The 20,827-nt window shown below is 34.3% G+C and overlaps 1 protein-coding gene across 3 annotated transcripts; it reads right to left on the bottom strand.

Moving 5' to 3' along the window:
* Positions 1-6,800: 6,800 nt before the first annotated feature.
* Positions 6,801-11,440, bottom strand: LOC104239644 (uncharacterized). 3 transcript variants are annotated; one of them, XM_009794325.2, is made up of 9 exons: positions 10,796-11,440; positions 10,439-10,595; positions 10,191-10,268; positions 9,531-9,894; positions 9,293-9,405; positions 9,002-9,166; positions 8,748-8,878; positions 7,242-7,334; positions 6,801-7,157 (listed from the first exon to the last, which is right to left on the bottom strand). In XM_009794325.2, exons 1-9 carry the CDS (start codon positions 10,879-10,881, stop codon positions 6,998-7,000), a joined length of 1,347 nt encoding a protein of 448 aa, XP_009792627.1. In that variant the 5' UTR covers positions 10,882-11,440; the 3' UTR covers positions 6,801-6,997. The 3 variants fall into 3 exon arrangements, with proteins under 3 accessions (XP_009792627.1, XP_009792626.1, XP_009792630.1); XM_009794324.2 differs by having other exon boundaries at positions 10,439-10,613; positions 10,796-11,439; XM_009794328.2 differs by lacking the exons at positions 6,801-7,157; positions 7,242-7,334 and adding an exon at positions 7,760-8,658 and having other exon boundaries at positions 10,439-10,613; positions 10,796-11,439.
* Between the last annotated feature and the right edge of the window lie 9,387 nt (positions 11,441-20,827).

The raw sequence follows: 20,827 nt of genomic DNA, 5'->3' as shown, positions 1-20,827 counted from the left end.
TTAATTTTTAATTGGACAGAGTATATATCTATGACTTTTTCGCTCGATATTTAATTTGACAGCATGTATTAATTTGTTAGTTCTATGTGTTTGTTTTATAAATTAAATAATAAATTTTTATAAAGTGTAATTTGATAGAGTTTGTAGTTAGTAGATACTTAAACTACAGAGATTCTATGCTAAAAGACTCTATATTTTACTACGCTAAAAGACTCTATATTTTACTACACTATAAGACTCTATATTTTACGACACTATTTTTAAGCAAATAAATAATCTAAAGTAAATAAAAACAACAAACAAATTTTAACAACATAACATTTACGAAATTACATATAAAATAGTAAAATAAATTTATGAACATTTTTATTAACAAGAAAAATTATTTCTCAACTTTTAACTATTTTTTTTAAACACTAATAATTTAATCCGGATAAAAAAACATACAAATTTAATCGCAAACAAAATACAATACAACTTGGAAACACATTCAAGACAACTAAACATTATTATTATACGAGTTTCGATATAAACTAAATCGGAATACCTCGATTTATGTTTTTAGAAAAGTCGGAAAATTGAAATTTTGAGTCCGAAACGAGGAAACCACAACAATCGAAGGCTTGGGTTGTATGCGGGACCTACAATCTACACTTTTTGTGTGACGGGTGGGGTCCACTCGATTTTTTTTTATAATCAGGAGAGGGGACCGCTGCTTCAGAATGTAAAAATGGGGGGAGGGTTTCTGGTTTCTGTCGTGGGGAAGAAGGGGACCGTTTATATTTTAATAGGTAAAACGCAGTATAATACTGCGCTTTAGTAAAACGCACAGTATTATATTGTGCTTTACTTTAACAGCTAAAATTCCGTTAAAGTAAAGCGCAGTATAATACTGCATTTTAGGTAGAAAAATAACTTTTTTTTAAAACTGTAGAAACGTAATTTGAGTCCAAAAAGTTGTCATTTTGGTTTCGAACTCCTTAGTGTTCAAACTATATAATTTTCGAGTTAATGTGTATTTATGTTATGGGTGTCTAACGGGCCGGGTCAGCTCATTTCCGGACTGGCCCAGACCGGTTGAAACCGGAACCGTCCCGGACCGGTACAAGGGGGCCAGGTGGGGCTAGGTTAAAGGGGTAGGGAGTTTGGTCCGTTCACCTATTTTCAACCGGTTAACCAGACCGGTCAAACTCGGTCAACAAAAATACTATAGAACTGGTTAAACCGGCCCGGACCGCCCGGACCGGTTAACGACTAGTTTCTTCTTTTTTTAAAAAAATTGTTGATTGGGCAGCCCATGTTAACCGTTGGCAACGGTCACCTGCTAAGGAGTCGTTGCCCAACGGCTGATTTGCACAAAGAGACTTAGGATCTGTTCAGACATAGATTCTCAAATATTTTTTGAAAAAGTTGGTTTGGGTGAAGTTTAATTTAAAATTAAAAATATGTTCGGACATGAATTTTGGGGCAAGTTTTGACATGTTAAAAAGTCTCAAATGATCATAATTTGTCTCAAAAAGAAGTCCTAAACTATATTTGGAATTTAATTTTTAGAAACTCCCAAAGCCTAGATTAATTTTATAAACAAACACATATTTTAAAATTATTTTTTGAAAAAAAAGCTTCCAAAACTTATGGGCAAAACGCCTACTTAGACAAAGTAAACACGTATTGCCTTTTCCCCCTAGTTTTTCTCCCCTTGTCACCTGGTTAATCTTTTCCTCAAAACCAAAACGATTTCATGATCAATTCACTGATTTAGACAACCAAATAATTTTAAAACATAAAGAAAGAGAACTAGGAGAGAATCTCCAATTTTTAGTAGAATATATTGAAGAAGCCTACTTGTGGGATTTTACTGGGTTTGTATCGGTCATATTCAATTTAAATAATAATTAATCACATACCAAATTTATGCAATTGGATGGAGACTTTCTCACGCTTCTTTCCATAATCATATTACGTTTTTAAAAGAGACATTAACTTTAGCATCAAGTAAATGTACTGTAATTCGATGGAGACTTTTGTCACGCTTCTTTTCATATTTATTGCAGTAGCATTAAAAAGAATGATTAACCATCGCATCAAGTCATTTTTTTGAAATTATTTGTTAGACCACAAAGAATTCTTGCAAATTATGTTGATGATGGTTTAGTTGCACAAGAGTTTTCCGATGTACAAATTAAAGATGCGCAAACGCTTGGTTTCCAAAGTGCAGCAATAATATTAAATACTTAAGTTGTATGCAGAGGTAGACCTAGGATTTGAGCACGACGGGAGTACCACTGTATGATAATCACCAGCGATAAATAAATAAATAAATAAATAAATAAATATATATATATAGAGAGAGAGAGAGATTTCTTCGCAAAATGGGTGTTATGGGAAGAGAAGGAATAAAATTAATTAAGTTGACTATTGTGTATTAGTACTAAACTATAAATGAAATAAAAAAAGATAAAAGTAAAAAAATAATAATTTGTTATTAAATATAAATTATATTGTATTCAAAGAACTAAAATATTAATAAATTTGACTATTATATATTAGTACTAAATTATAATTGAATTTAAAAAAAAAGAGATAAAAGTAAAAGATAAAGCAATTTGCTATTAAATATAAATTACATTGTACTCAAAGAATAAAAATAAAAAGGAGGAGAAAAAAGTTGAATGGGGTTCCGAACCTATGTCCCGAGCAAAGTTGGGAATTTAAGGGCCCAAAGCAACCTCTTCTCCCATCCACCTCTTTGTTTTAGGGGGCACACTTAAAATATTTAAGGGGTCTCATATATATATATACAAATATATATAATATGTATATATAGGGTTTTTGTCGAGACTAACGGGATCACGTGACCCCTCAACCCACCATGTAGGTCCGCCTCGGGTTGTATGTACAAGGGTATTATAAAGAACTTGTACACTAGGAGTATAATTATATCGGGTACAGCAAATTTTTGTGTGTGAGCTAAGTGGTTGTTCATTTGGCAACATGCAACGGAAGACTTGTTTTTACTATTGTTTCAATAAGTAGTGTTTGTAATTTGAAATTGTTCAAGATCTATATATATGTATATATACTAAGATATGCTTTGAAAACTAAAACATATTTTTCATCTTTTAGTAATAACACTGCAGATGAATATAATATGATATAGATCTACTACTGTTACACGGTGTTAGGTACTATTCATGCCATTCTCCTTGAGAACAGCTGTTTTCAAGAAACAGGCACATATCATGCAATTCTTTAATAGTTTTTAATAAGATTCTTATCCATATATTGAACCATTTCAAAGTCATTTTAAACTTCTTACATGATTCTCGCTAATAAGTCCAAGATGTCTTTGTTAGGATTTTCCCTACTGCCTAGTCATCTCTTCGTATATACTTTGCTCATTTTCTATATGTATGTTGCTTTCTCCCTTGTGTAGCTTAAGAGGGTGGTTGGAACTTGGGACCACATTGCATTTTGGGGTGTACTAATTGGTTAAATTCCACTTAATCTTTTAATTTTAATTTAGGAAAGAATGAGTTCTCTTTACCTTTTAATGGAGGTCTCTAAATAAATACTTGTACTCCTATATCATTGTTCCAACTCTCTAGAGTGTGACGATCATTCATCCATCAATATTTTATGGTTCAAGATTGTAAATGTCCTAACCCTTAATTTAAATAAGGAAATATTTTTAAATACTGAGTGAGAGAGATGGCCGGACAGAATATAATCTCCTATTTTGGGATTTTTTCATTCCTATACACTATTGGAAACTTTATTACCCTAAATGTTCATGTTTAGCAAATTATCCTACCTACATAAGTTTTGTTTACAAAATATATACATTCCACTTTAAAAGGCTCCCAATCAATTATTAGTGCCTTCAATTAAGGGATTTAGTTACTCCCTTTTCCTTTTTTTTCTCCCCTCTTTCCTTATGTTTCGACTCATATGTCACAATTCGATGGATCTTACCCAATTTTTTGGGTGTAAGCTTTTTGTTTCAACTTTTTACATTTTACCTTTTGCTCTTCCCTTCATCTTCCTTATTTCCTTTTTGACATTTTCAAAAGTTCAATATCACATTATGTCAAACAGATTAACCATGTCAAAACTTCTAATTTATCTTTCTCTTTGGTGTTACTTTTTATTTCAATTTTCTAATTTTTACTCTTTGCTCTCCCCTTCAATCTTCCTTATTACCTTTTTGACTTAGTCATAAGTTCAATATCACATTATGTCGAAACTTTTTACTTCCTTTGTATCCAAATTAACCATATCCAATATCCTAATTTAGCTTTCTCGATCAAATCGCCAAGTTTGTTAAGTAGTTTGATCAAAACCCTATTGATTAAAATAATTCTCAGTTCTGATAAATATGATTCGCATGATCATAAAATTTCAGAGGAAGTTAAAATGTGTAGAAATATTACCGAAAAGGCCTAATTTTATTAACATATTCTTCATTGCAGTGCCTCAATTTCATACTTAAAATTAGTCTGTTCACATCTTTATATTTTCTCTATAAATAAACAAATCAAAAATCAGTACCAATATACCCTTTTAAAAGTTTACAAAAGAAGTTTTAATTTTATAAGAAAATAGATGAAAATGGCTTCAGATTCAACCACTTCTCCGTTCTTGACACTATTCCTTATTACACAAATACAATTTTTATACAATTTTATAAAATATATCTTTTGTATATTTTGTATCTGATTTATACATAGTAAAACAAAATTCATACAACTAATTATATATTATATAACTTATCTACAACTTTCACACATTATTTCTACCCAGTTAAATACAACTACAATAACATACAACTTAAATACAAAATTTATACAAAATGTATACAATATGTCTTTTGTATATTTTGTATCTGATTTATACATAGTAAAAACAAATTCCATACAACTAATTATATATTATACAACTTATCTATAATTTTCATACATTATTTCTACTCAATTATATACAACTACAATATCATACAACTTAAATATATTTTTTATACAATGTTGTTCAATCTTCATACAATAGTTAAATAAATAAAAGAAAAATATATAAATAACAAAATGCAATTTTTTTATAATTTTTTTACAATTTCGTAGATATAATGTATATCATGTCTTCTTCTTCTTCTTCGAGTTTCAATCTGAAATTCAGCCAAAACCAAGTTTAATCTTCACCAAAACCCTTCAAAATTGAGATATAAACTCCAAACAATATTCCAAATTGTTTGCAACAACACTCAATCCAAACAAATAATGATTTTTGAAAACCCAAATTCGAATTAAGCTTCAAAGCTTTTTAATGGTTGTCAATGGTGAAATTGTTGCTCTCTTTTTCTTTGCTTTACATTTACTGAAATTAGGGATTGAGATATAGAGAGAGACGTAGAGAGAATTCCCAATTCTTTGCAACAATATACAATTCAAACAAATGATGTTTTTTGAAAAGCCAAATTCGAATTCAAAGCTTCAAAGTTTTTTAATGGTTATCAATGGTGGAATCGTGGGATACGTGGAGGAGGGGGTGAGATGTGGAGAGAGAAACGTGGGGGAGGGGGGTGGGATGTGGAGACAGAAACGTGGGGGAGTGAAAAATATGTTAGAGTAATTTTAGGACACTAATTATTATCATTAATTCCCTTAAAATGTACATAAATGGTAATTGAGTATATAAAATGTAATTATAATAAAACTTGAGTAGGGAGGGTAATATAGTTTCATATAGTGTATCGGAATGTAAAAATTCCATATAAGTAATAACAGAGTTTAACAAAACTCAAGAAATAATCACTCAGTCTTGGTTGTAACTGAAAATCTTAGATGCGCCAAACGTGTGAACTAATAAACCAGCGGAAGCTATAGATATTTTGTCCCTGCATCTTTTCAACAGCCAAATGGGCAAGTAGGCAACAATAGAATGAACTTATTATATACTACTGCTCCCTCTGTTTCACTTCATTTGTTGTAGATTGACTTGACATAGAATATAATTTAAAAAAAGAAAATACTTATGAAACTTATGGCATTGAATATTCCATGATGTTTTTTCCTGCTATAAAACTTTTAGATCTTAAGCATGTTATAACATTTGGATGGCCAAAATAATTTCTCATTAAGAAATATAAAAATGTGATTCTTTTTTGAATGAGTTAATAAGAAAATAGTGTCAAATAAGGGGGAATGGATGGAGTATAAGATTTGAATCATAATTTGTTTGGGATTGAGACGCAATTATTGTTGTTAGGTGGAGTATATATATATATATATATATTTAAGTTGAGTATAGGGGCGTCACACTTACCCGGAGTTTCAGACCTGTGAGCCAACTGGAGTGGGAAAAATTTAAAAATAGCCACAGTTTCAAAAGTAATCGAAATTTAGCCATTTTTTATGTAAAGATAAATCTGAACGAAAACACTGTTCAAAATCCGGAAAAATACTTCCAGTATAATATACCGGTCCAGCATAATATACTGGAGAGTGGAGCACTGATGCTCCAATCTCCAGTATATTCTACTGGAACTTTTCGCGTGTTGGAGTTCCAGCATAATATGCTGGAAGTTCATATACATGTGCACCGATCTCCAGTATAGTATGCTGGAACTTTCCGTGTTGCAGCAAACTAGTGGTTATTTTTCAATGACTTTGCAAACACTGGCTATTTTTAAATGACCAGTCCGAAAACTGGCTAGCCCGTGCTATTTTAACAACTGGAGTTGGGCCAGAAGTCCAAAGCAAATTTTTTCGATATTTAGAAAAGAAAAAAAAAGAAGAAGAGAGGGCTTTTAGATCACTGCCTGAAGCTGTTCTAGTTCTGTTATTCATCTCATTATAGAAACTAGAAAGGATGCAACTTTAGGTAGCTTGTCTAAGGAATATATTTACAGAAGTCAAAAAAAGAGATTACAGCTAAAGTAGTACTGGCTGTGCTCTTAATACAAACTTAAAGCAGAAACAGCAACAGCTTTTCTACAAACAATTCAAGAAACTGTTAAATGGCCTTTCTTTCCCCGAGACTTCCAAGATGATTCAACCCGCAACAAATGTAATTTCTCAACAAAAGGTTCCAGAACTTGTGCCTCTTCTTCTGGGGCAAAGGCCATGCAAATGCTAAGCTCCTGAACTGCCTCTTCATATTCCCTGATGTATATGTTTGTTTGTCAAAATAGCTTGTTGCATGAGGCATGTCAAAATGAGAAAAAAGAAAAGAAAAGATACACATACCTACTATAATACAACATCATGCCATGGTCTCTCCTCAGAGCCCAATTGTGTGGCTGCAGAATGAGCAATCTTTCTGAAGCCATAATGGCCAGCCTAGAAAGTATTGTATCATTCCAGAGAGAGACATAATGTCATTATAAGTGAACAGATCATATTACACACAAATTAATCCCTTAGGGAAAGGTCAGACATTTGTGCATGATAACCTGAGAACCTTAATTTAAACATAGCTCTTATTTATGTGCAAATATCTTGGCTCTTTGAGAACAGTAAGATAGAAAACAATTCATCATTAATCCTACTAGCATGGTTTTGCATGTCAGACAAAACTAAATGCTTAAGAGATCATCATCAAATGCCAAATAGTGTTATGGCCCTCTTTGATTGGTTAAAAACTCTTCCTCTCCAATGTGTACTGCAATCTGGTAAATGCCTCAATTATTACTTCCTTGTTACATGTTTTTAACGAAAAAATAACAGGTACCAATTATAACCACCTTAGTAGAATGTATAACGGAAGAAAACAACAGGAATATAATGAGTTCTTAATGGATATCAGAAACAGAAACAGAGATACTCCCCTAAAAAAGAATATAGATGCAGAAGACCTTCACATATTTCAGTGACAATGGATGATATGTTTTATGATGTAATAGACCAGAACAATGCTGCTAGACACATGCAACAGAGTATCAAGAAAGTGATCTCATAATTATCGCTACTTCTGTTCCATCCCCCCCCCCCCCCCGGTCCCTCTTCCTTTTCCAAGTACATATGCCTGTTTAAAAACAGCTGGCATTTGGTTAGATGAATAACTTGATTTTGAAGAAGAATCAGTGTATTCAGTGAAAAGAAAAAACTCCATATAGTTGGCCTCAACTATCAAATATCATAAATGTATCCACACGAGTATAGATATGTATCTCTAGTATCTAAAGAAAGCAACAGCTCCTAAAGACCAGAAAGAGAGAAAGATAAGGTTAGCATTCTTGGATTTCTATAAGGAATGTGGGAGAGATGAAAAGAAATAACAGTAAGGGAGTAAAAGAAAGGATAGACTAAAAGTATGTAAAAAGGAAAGTCAATCTGTGAGATGCAGTATTTATAGTCATTTTCAATTTGATCAATATATATATATATATATATATATATATATATATATATATATATATATATATATATATAGAAATAGAAAGGACTTATTAAACAAAAATAGAGCTATAGCAGTGAGGGATTAGGAACCCCATTGTGTTTTCTTATAAACTTAATTGGAGGAATAGGCACCGATTATATTTCAACACAATGGGTTAAATGGTTATTTTAGTAGAATGTTAGAATCAAATAAGAAAAAAAATATGCGTCCAAAATTCTCAATTCTCCCTTTCTCATGCCAAGGTTGCAATTTAGCATCTTGAACCTGTAGGGACAACACAAAGTGGCGCCTGCTTAATCAGGAACGAGACACAAAAGTAGTAAAAGTGAAACAACAGAGGATAAGATCGTTACCTCAAATCTTGAGGCCGCAACAATGGGACATTCAGACGATTAAACTTATCATCTGCATGATCAACAGATCTAAGGGGAGAAGTCAGCATCAAACCATGATTTGCTCTTGAAGCACGTTTCCAGTGAAGCCTCTGGAAAAAAAAGTTTTGATTATTGATCAACATTCCACCAAAATCACAACCACGGCATCGACACGGTGATATTGATGAATGTGATGCGCAACAGACTTCACTTTACTGGAGAATAAATCTTACCATCAAATTAGCCAAAGCTATTCCGATAATTTCTCGGTTTGTTGCTAACTCAAGCCCCGGCAACGAATTACTATTGATGTCAGAAGCCCTTGATCTAGGGTCGTCGACGCACTTGCCATTAACAATACCAAACAAGCTGTGACCAGAAATAACCTTGAATAGCTCCTATAAGAGTAGCAAAACCGTTCAAACCCAATGAGATAATTGGACAGTAATACCATTCTTTACAAACTAAAGGATGGATGAACTAGGACAAATGTTGACATCATCAATGAATTCAGAATAACAAACCTCAGGGTTTCCAGTTTGGGGCCATATTAAAAAATCTTCCCCAACTCGGGATCCCACAATGGTCAGATTAAGTCTTCGACAGACTTCAATATAAATGACGCTAAGCAAAATTGCTGTACAAAAGGTAAGCACTATGTCAGATAGCATAATCGGTGCTTAACAAGTATTTTGAGGTTGCAGGATTTCAGACATAGGCAAAATAACACTGATAGTGGGTGGGGAGGAAAGGAAGAAATACCACTACAATATCCAGAGCTTAACACTGAATGCAGGTATGCACACTTTGAATCCACAAGTACAGATGACCTTTTGAATCCCCTTGACTTAAAAAGAACCATGTTCACTGCATCCAAAACTTCAGCCAAATCGCATCCTATTTCTCTCGAAACTAGCTCTACTTCCACTTCTCTAGCAATGACATCCAACTCAACCATCCACTCATTCATATTCTTTCCAGCAAGAGGCATGGCCTCCACGCATGTATATTCTGTGGCATCAGAAGGCAATGAAGCAGATCTCCTCTCGCTTTGGAGAGAATACGCATCCATCTCCCGGTTGAAAGCCATAAATGCCTCGTCTTCAGAGGCCACATAAAGCAAAGCCTACTCGGACAATAGAAAACAACCAACACACATGAGACGTGATCAATACAGATAAAAGTGAAGGAGAAAGCCAATTTACAAAGGCAAAAAGCTGATTTTACTTTTATGACAACTATCGATGTTCATAAACAGACGTACCATTCCTCAATGTCAGCAACTATTTATGAACAGATAGCTGTTTACAAAGTGAACATATCTTTGGTTTTTGTTGCTTGAAATTGAAACTGTTCATTATTCAATTCAATAGATCAACTGCTTTGAACAAAAAGAGCTGACCAACACTCATAAATATTTACCTTTGACAGAGAAATATCTCTGTCCTTGGATTGGAAAGATATCTCCTGGGTAAATTTTTCCCGGGCATCGTTAAGAACCTGCGAAATTGTGAGATCCTCAATCAATGCGCCAATTTCTACCACCATATTTAAAAATATCTTGAGTGCAACGAACTGATTAAAGGCAGAAATTGAATTCACAATACCAAATCACACCACTTTAACAACATGAATAAAGATAGGATATCAGAAGAAATAATAGCCCCAACCTCCTGATAAAATTTGGTACTAGAAGTACATCGTGATTCAGCTAGAGCAGAGGAAGACATAGCAGAAATGTTGAACCTCCTCTTCATTGGTGCCTTTGTAGTTGCAGCAGCCAATTTGTTCCACTTTCCTTTCTCATTCCCAATCCAACATCCAATACTATCATCAAAACCACACCTGATGATCGTAAAGAATAAAGGCTATGGGAAATGCCTAGTAAATACTAGTAGCACACAAATGCTTCTTTACCAATAAACAACTAATAGTAATGAAAATTCAACAAACCAAAAAAAAACTTGAAAAATCAAAATTCAACAAAACCCAATTCAATTCTTGAACAGAAAAGGACAAAACTTTACCTGCTGTAAATATCCAAAGAAGCCATAGCTGCTGAAGATGCTTTCACAGCACCACCGTCCAACCCAGGCAATGATGCACACAGCATTTCTCTAGGAGTTATAGAGTCCCAAAAGGTCTTTTATAAGAGACAAAAAAGGCTGATGACAACAATCAAGAAACTAAGAAACAAACAAATAAAAGAAAACAAAACAGTTGAAGAGGGAGTGGAGTGGTGATCAAATTTGAGTCTTCTACTTCAAGAATAAGAAAAAGAAGAAGACTTGAGAATTAAATCATCAGCATAACAAGGTTTACTGGAAGAGGAATTATTTAAGGCCATTTTAGGTACTGCAATTGAACTCCCAAAAGACAAAAACAAGGCAGCTGAATGGAAGTAACTGAAATCTATACTTAAACAAGTATGGAAGCTGACACTGCTACTACTATTCCAAGAATCCATGTTATTATTTGAGGTACCCAATTTCAGCATCACCTCATAAAATTAACCCACCTCTTTTATATGTATATATATATATACTCCTATTAACTGTATTATAATATAATTATAATAACCCCCTTCTTCTTTCTTATTCTTACAAAGAAAAAAAGTAAGAAAAGGGTATGACAAGAAACTATTGCTATATTATTATGGTCTGTGTGTAATAATGGAAGAGCTCATCTTCTTGGTCTTGCTTTATAGTGGTGATGATCATCATCTTATTGTACTGAACAAGGCCAAAAAGTACCGAGTGGGGTCTATTCTTTTTTTTTTTCTCCGGTTTTTCAGAAGGACCTTCTTTGAAAGTTGTTATTACTCCTATTAAATTGCTATGCTGTACAAGGCAAAGATAATGCCAGCCAATCTAGCTAAATTTCCTGATTTTCAGAAGAAGTTTCTTCAAAAGCTATTACTCCTAATAAATTGCTATGCAGATTACACGTCTACAAGGTCAATTGATTTTGTGGCCTAAGAAAAAATTAGTTTTATGTCAATTTTCTTTGAAAAAATTATATTTTGTGCGATATCTGAAAATAAAACATACTAGCTTTTTTTATAGAATCATATGCTTCAATTCAATTTATAAAGCATTATATTAAACCATTTCCTCTACAAAATAGTGCCGGCCAATCCCACTAGTTACTTACTCATGCTCCTTTTTTTCTTTTTGGTTTCCCGATTATCCATCAGGTGTTCGGTATAAGACTTAATAAAGGGGAAGCTCTTTCTAATTTACTTTTTTTGGTTTTTTGGGCTCAATCACGAAATCTTCAATTAAGAATGGAGGATTCCTATTGGTATCACAACAACTGATCAAGAGTTTAAAATGTTAATTGATTTATAATTTATGTATTACTATATTTGCAATAGCATTACAGAATATTAAAACAGTAATCAAGAAGTTTGTTTAAGAAAGCACTACATAAAAAGTTAAATTTATTATTAAATATCTTTAATGTTCAAAATATCTGGAAATTGTGTAAGAATATTATTAGCAAAATTTTGTCAACCTTTTTTAAAATCCAAAATAGAATGATTGCTCCAGAAATTAGAAAAGAAAATGTGTAGATAAAAGCAAGTTCATAATTGGTTAAGAGAATTACATTCACTACACCGAGGGAAAAAAGGCTACGTTCATTAACATTGTGCACATCATGTCAGGATCTAAAGCGAAAGAAATTGAAAAATTCATGTAATAAATTTCCTCTTAATAATAATTAAGGTTTTTGATAAATTTGGAGATAGTGTATCCGCCAATATTGATAAATTTTGATAAAAAGAAGACACGTATTAGGTTCTTTTATTAGTAAAATAACACCACAAGTACATCAATATTGTTATAAATATATTATATTATGAATGTTCATTTAGTACTCCGTTGTAAATAAGCTTCATGAAGAAACTTATCCATATGGGACTCCACCGTAAATATGTTTATCTATTTAAGTACTCTATTGGAAATAAGCTTCCTGAAGAAGCTTATCACTTCGGTACCCGGTTATGGATAAACACTACTCCCGGTAGAAGATTATCCATATCGGGTATAATAAGCTTATCCTTTCAGTACTCCGTTATGGATAAACATTGCTCTCAGTAGAAGATTATCCATAGCTGGTATAGTAGCAGCTTACACATCAGCTTCCTTTCTTCTATAAATAGAAGAGATTTCAGTTCATTATGTACATCAGTTTGAATTCGAATAATATATCAGTTTCTCTCTATACTTGTCTTTACTTTACAGTCTTTATTTATTAACACGTTATCAGCACGAGACTCTGCCATCTCGAGCAAATATTTTGAAAGTATTTGAGGTAAGAACTTTCTTTTCCTAAATAATTTCAAATCTTTCTAAACTTGAATTTGTAGCCCTGGATATATCGGGCAAAAGCTACATGTCTTGGGTGCTTGATGCTGAAATTCATCTTGATGCGATGGGTCTGGCAGACACCATCAAAGACAAAAATCAGGCATCAAACCAAGATCGTGCCAAAGCAATGATATTCCTACGCCATCACCTTGATGAGGGCCTGAAAATGGAATATCTTACTGTTAAAGATCCAGTCATACTGTGGAATAATTTGAAAGATAGATATGACCACCTGAAGATGGTCGTTCTTCCACATGCACGATATTGGACTCATCTAAGGCTACAAGATTTTAAATCTACCAGTGAGTATAATTCTGCTATGTTCAGAATTATTTCCCAATTGAAATTATGTGGTGATAATATTACTGATCATGATATGTTAGAGAAAACTTTCACCACTTTTCATGCCTCGAATATGCTCCTGCAGCAGCAATATCGAGAGATGAGATTCAAAAGGTATTCTGAACTTATCTCACATCTTCTTATAGCCGAGCAACATAATGGGCTATTAATGGAAAATCATGAAAGCCGACCTACTGGTTCTTGTCCATTCCCTGAAGTGAATGAGACGAACTTCCACCAGGCTAAACGTGGAAAAGGTCGTGTCCCCAGTCGTGGTCATGGTCGTAGTCGGGGAAGAAACTCTAATCATGGTAATAATAATGCACCAAAGAACCCTCCTCGCCACCAGCAGTGGAAAAGGAAGGAACAAAAGCATGAAGCAGTGCAAGCACCAAATGCAGAAAATGCATGCTATAGGTGTGGAGAAAAAGGGCACTGGTCACGTACCTGTCATACGCCAAAGTACCTGGTTGAGCTTTATCAAGCCTCCCTAAAGAAGACAGAAAAATGTTGAAGCAAATTTTATTTCTGAAGATAATTTAGACTTCATGCATTTGTGAATGTAACTGATTACCTTGCACTCCCAGAAGGAGAAACAAGTCATGTAATCGGTGGTGAATCTGTAGAAATGTAAATATTTTAATTTTTGTTGTTTGTAATAGATAGTATGGTTATGTAATTGTTGTACATAAAGAAAAAAATTATGATTTGATAATGATGTTTACTATAATATATCTTATTTATGTCATTTTGAAGAATATGGATAATATTATTAGATCAACTTAAACTCTAGCAGAGTTTGCAAGAAATATACAACCACCAGAAGTAGTTATATTTCATATATCTCATTGTAATTATATTTTGTTAACCACCAGAAGTGGTATATGTCTATGATCACCAGAAGTGATAATTTAGGCTTTCTATGGTTACAATTGAAGATAAGCTACATAAATATTCTCTATATTAAATGCACGCCTCGATTTGCTCCTGAAGTAGTAAATATTTTAAAAGAGGTTGAGGCATCACAATTTGATGTGATTAATGCGCATTCAGATAATTATGTTCGATTTCCTGAAGGATGAGAACTTTTGATAATATTAATCCATTCCCTGAAGTGAATGTGACAATACTAATAAGTCGGGTAAATATGAACGCGCTCTTGATGTGAATACATTACAATTCACCTCCAGAAGAGTTAATATAATTGAGAGAATATATACTCAATATTTCGTATTTTAAATTTGCTCCTGAAGAAGTAACACAATTGAAATTGCCTCCTGAAGTAGGAAAATATTACGAAGAAGAGTTTTCTTGTGCTTAAACAATTGCATACATTGTTTATTTGATTGTGATTTTCTCTCATGATACCAGAAGTGTATGAGAAATATTTGATAGTACAAAATGTATCAACAACTCCTGAAGAGCTAACTGTTTGCCTAAAGGATACATGACACCAGTAGTGCCCGATAAATATTAGATTGTGGATAATAAATGAAGGCTCTCGAAGAGCTTATATACAAATATGTCATTCATATTATATGATTATGGTCAAAACATATGTTGTAGTAAACCTGAAGTTTACTAATACAAATGGCTATCATATTGAGACTACAAATGATTGGAAGATTGATAATCTTCATGTTTCCACAATCATAGGGGGTAAAATAATATGTATGTGAGAAGTTACCCGTCTTATTCTTTAATTTGTACTATATCATGTATCACAGTAAACCAGAAGTTTACTAAAGCAAAAGTTTATGCCATAGTAAACCAGAAGTTTACTAAGAGATAACACATGACATGATAAACTTGAAGTTTTCATTTGCCATTTTTAAATGAGCTATTTGAGAATTCAGATAAGCATATACTAAAGAACTAGAAGATTCTTCAGGAATTCTCATGTGTTGCTTGTTCTCATAATGAATTGATTATACCAGCTAAAGTTGGGACTAAGACCCCTGATTCTGAAATATATAAAAGGTGAATATGGGCCCGTTCACCTATCATGTGAACCACTTATAGGTGCATATATGAGATGGTTACATGTGTAATTATTGTCAACCTGCAGTTTGGCATTTGGAATTGCTTTTCTCGATTAAGAGCATAATTTTCAGATTATGAAATCAAGACAGTTCATCTTGATAATGCTGGTTTATATCCAAGCTGGTTTAGCATTGAATACCTCCTATTAATGGCTAAACCATTGCTTATGAGAACAAAGCTTCATGTGTTGGTCTAAGATTTTCTAAATTGCATATAGCAGCACTTGTATGCATCAGATCAACAATATATGATAAGTCCTCCCTTCACAATTGGTTTAGGATCAGAAACTAAATATTTTTACTATCTTTTGTTGCGCGGTATATGATTAATTTCTCTACTATAATACACAAAGATATGTTTCCCAAAGATGATTGGGGATATATGTTAGTTTTTCTAACATTTGAGGGATGGAATAAACAGTTGAAAAATATGCTATATGAATCGAATTATCATGATCCTCACTTAGAAGATAATTCAAGTCGAATGCCATAAGCATTTGCTGATCCAAAATTAAATATCATATTTCAGCTGCAAATGCTCCTATTAAAATTAAAGTCCCTGAAGGATAGAGTTTACTGTACGCATGAAGCGTGGTAGACCAATCGGTTCCAAAGGTAACAATCCTTGAAAAATAGTAGGAGCTAATGATCAAAATGATCATAATGAGGAGGAAATAAGCTCTAGAAGAGCCCACGACATAACATTTCATGAAACTCCCGAAAAAGTTCAGGTACCTGAAAATAAAGAAAGTGATGAGATCTCCACAAGTTATGTCGCTTCGGAACTGACACAAAATGATCGTCGACGATATATTTAATACAATATAGTGCACAATATTGTAAAAGATTGTGAGGATCGGACTAGCAGTCCAGACACTTGAAGTTGTCATACCATTTAGATACAAGTCTTAACCTATATGACTTATTTGACTAAATCTATATGAAGATCCTTGAAGGATTGAAAATGCCTGAAGCATATAATTCAAAGTCTTGAGAAATGTACTCGATCAAATTATAAAGATCTTTGTACGGTTTAAAGCAATCTGTGCGTGTGTGGAATAATCGCCTCAGTAAATATTTGCTGAAAGAAAGTTACATAAATTATGTTATTTGTCCATATATTTTTATAAAGAAAATGTCATTAGAATTTGTTACACTTGCTGTTTATGTTGGTGACATAAATTGGAACTCCATAAGAGCTCCAATAGGGTCTTAAAAATGCTTTTACATGGACAAAGTGTACTCATTAAGTACACCAATGGATATTCAATCACTTGAAGTGAATAAGGATCCGTTCCAACCTCTAGAAGAGGATGAAGAGCTCCTTGGTCCTGAAATACTCTATCTCGGTGTAGATGGTGCACTTATTTATCTTGCTAATGCTAACAAAAGTGGTGCAGATCGTATTGGTAATGCAGATGCAGGTTATTTTTCCGATACCCATAAAGCTCGATCTCAAACCGGCAAACAGGGAGTGAATATGATTGAGATCAGTGATTCATTTGAGAAACATGTGGGTTTGAATGTGATAAAAAACCCACAATATTATACGGATACAATGTTTCATGCATAACACTATTAAAGGAGGATTTATAAAAGGAGATAGAACGAAGAACATTTCACCAGAATTATTCTACATACATGATTTTTCAGGAAATTTGTTACATTGATGTGCATCAAATTAGTTCAAGTGACAATCCAACAGATTGTCTTTACCAACATCAATTTTTGAGAATATGGTATACAAGATTGGAATGCAGAGACTCAAATATTTGAAATAAGGTTTTCTTCAGGGGGAGTAAAATGTGCGCTGTACTCTTTTTCCCTTACTAAGGTTTTTCCCACAGGGTTTTCCTTAAAAGGTTTTTAATGAGGCAGCCAGCAATGCGTATTACTAAATATGTGTACTCTTTTTCCTTCACTAGGATTTTTTCTCACGTGGTTTTTCCTAGTAAGGTTTTAATGAACATCCAAGGGGGAGTGTTATAGATATATTATATTATGGATGTTCATTTAGTACTCCGTTGTAAATAAGCTTCCTGAAGAAGCTTATCCATATGAGACTCCATCGTAAATATGTTTATCTATTTAAGTACTCTATTGGAAATAAGCTTCCTGAAGAAGCTTATCACTTCGGTACCCGGTTATGGATAAACATTACCCCCGGTAGAAGATTATCCATATCGGGTATAATAAACTTATCCTTTCCTTCATGAGATAGGAAAATCAATTATGGTAAGAAAATCTGGACAAACACCTAACAAATACAAGGGTCAAAGTACAGATGACCAAGATCCCAAACAAACATATACACCAAGAATCTACTCATCTAATATAGTTAGAGCTAGTTATTTAGTTCATTTGTAATTATTTATAATTTATTTTTAAATAATCTGATAAACATATTTATGACAATCATCCCATTAATTGAAGTTCCATAGCAGCACCAACAGCAGCAGAAGAAAGAAGAAGAAGAAGAAGAAGAGGAAAACGAATGAGGAGAAGAAGGATGAGAAAGGGGGCTGAAGTTATTTAAAAAGTGGGTACAAGTTAAAAGTTTTAAAAAAAATGGGTATAGGTTAAATGGGGGCGATCAAATAGGACGCCCCATACAATTTTTACATAAATTTCCTCTTAATAATATGCACCCAAATTATGGTTTAAAAATTTGGGTGCACAAAAAAAATAATTCATGTGTTATGTGGTCGTATGATACATCTTGTAAGGTACTCCATGATTAGTGTATTAAGAGACAAAAAAAGAAGAAATGTTTTGTTCTTCACATACTTTCATTTCTCGAAAATATATACACATCTACAGAGTCCGAAACTTTTCTAATGCCTTTTTGGGCAAAATATACGTTTTTACTACTAAAAGAAAGTTATATAAATAACTAAAATGCAGTATTATACTGTGTTTTAATTTAACGAAAAGTTAGCCGTAAAGTAAAATGCAGTACTATACTGCGTATTATAGGAAAACGTAGTACAATACTGCATTTTCCTTAAACGCAATATTGTACTGCGTTTTGCTTTAAAATTTGGGCCCACCAATAATTCAAATACATAAAACGTGGTATTGTACTGCGTTTTACATAAAAAACATTCTGCACCCCAAGCTTATTTAAAGGCATTTGAATTTTATGAAAATCCATTCAATACTTTCCTTCAAACTTTCGTTCATACATCTCTCTTCTTCTTATCAATCATTTTTTTACAATGTCTGAAGAGCCAAAAATAAGGGTTTCATTATATTGGGGGGGGTGAGGTTGTGCTGGAGAATAACTCTGTGAGGTATAGCTCACCTCCACGGTGTCATGTTAAATTGCCGCTTACAATGGAGTACGATAAATTGGTATCGTTGTTACTTAAAAAAATGAGTCAGAGGAAGCGTTCGGTTAACCTTAAAGTAATCGGTAGATTTTCGTATTCAGTGACTCCGCAGGGGTTTGCTTATTACTCTGAATTTAACATCAAAGATGATGAAACTCTTAGAGATTTTTTGCAAATTCCGGATGAATATAGGGAATTTATTATAATAAAATTGTTGGAAATGTACGTCAAGGTGGAAGACGTTCCCAATAATGAGGGCGTGCATAGTAGGGATACCCTCAGTCATCGGGTGGTTATCTGGATCATCATCATCAAGCCACCTCTTTATGTGAGGATGTGCAGCAGCATCGATACCACAACTGGCAGGATCGGAAGAATAAGCCATCGGGCCGTAAGCAACCTACAAAATAAGTACTAATCTTAGCATGTGACAAAGTATATTTTTATTGTGCGTGTTAAGTCAAAAAATATTTTCTCACCATGGTCTCGTCGGCCTTCTGAGTATATGCATCCGTGATGTCCTCATCAAAGCATGTAGTGGCCTCAAAGATGGGCTGGGATGAAGCATTCATAAGAAAGTTAAAAATTAATTAATGGCAGCTCATTAAGGAAAAGAAAACAAATTGAAATTTTAAAGTAATACAAACATACATGCGCCTGTGGTAGATCCGCATCAACCGCCGGGGATGAGGCATAACTCAACCTGCGCCCGCCATCCACGTCTCGGGTCGGCTGATCCTCAACTGCGGTAGATGGGCGTGCAAAGTACTGGTCTACATCCCCGTCGAATGTACCCATGATCGACAATGCTCCTGACGGGGTGACCTGCGATGCAGGCAGAGATAGCTGAAGGTTGTACAACTGCATGCTGCTAGAAGGCTCATCTACCTGAGATATATAACCCGGCTGATCATCTCCAAGATCCTCATCTCCAAAATCCTCATCATGTCCCTCAACAGGTGGGTCGACAGGTGCCTCAACGCCCCCTTGCTGGGGACCACCTCCTCTCCGTCCCCCGCGACCCCGTGGGGCACCCCTGCCTCATAAGGCACCCCTTCCTTGTGCCCTACCCCTGCCTCGTGGGACAGCCCTACCTCGATGGTAGTCCTCTAGTGCCGCATACTTAGCCTCTTGATCCAACCTCGCGCCATCTCTCGCTTGAAACAGGGTCTGACGAGCCAGATCTGCCACCCGCTGATAAGTAGGATTTTAACATGTTTTATACTCATACTTGCCTGCGCTTTGAGTGTAATTTGCTACAAAATAGTCCCAAAATGCTTACAGATTGCGCTTGATTGCAGGTTTGAGCTATAAAGTGACAAATCATCAAAGATCGGCTCAAATCGGAGTGAAACCTGCTCAAGTGTCAAAGATCATTAAAGTAAGGACATTCAGAACTTCATGCGGACCGCACCATCATATCATGCGGCCGCACCATAGGAGTTCAGAGACTGTGAAACTACAAGTCAAGCTCATGCAGCCACGTCCCACTTCATGCGGCCCGCGGCCCACTCATGCGGCCGCACAATCTTGCTATGCGGTCGCGTCCAAGAAGTTCAGAGAAGCTGTCAAACTATTCATGCGGCCGCACAACAACTTTGTGCGGTCCGCGCCAGTCTTCATGCGGCCGCATTCCATCTTTGTGCGGTCCGCATCACCATCTTCAGAGAGCAAGATTCAGAGGTCAAGCAAACTAGTGCGGCCGCGTGCCAACTTTGTGCGGTCCGCACTAACCCCGCAGGGGCATTTTTGTCTAGTTTTTCCAGCGCACTATAAATAGAACATTTTACCATTTTTAGGAGGAGGGGGGTACATCTGATAGTTGCTGCACTCGTGAGATTTATGTTTTGGCCTATCTTGGGCATTTTTAGCTTAGTTTCATTATAGATTATTGTAGTTTAACATTAGCAATTAATTAATATGGTTGTTTCATCTTCTATTTCTTCATTTTCTTCTTTAATTATGTCTAG

The sequence above is a fragment of the Nicotiana sylvestris genome, chromosome 8 (assembly GCF_000393655.2).
Source record: "Nicotiana sylvestris chromosome 8, ASM39365v2, whole genome shotgun sequence".
In the NCBI taxonomy this organism is placed as follows: Eukaryota; Viridiplantae; Streptophyta; class Magnoliopsida; order Solanales; family Solanaceae; genus Nicotiana; species Nicotiana sylvestris.
This window is presented reverse-complemented; position numbering and strand designations above follow the sequence as displayed.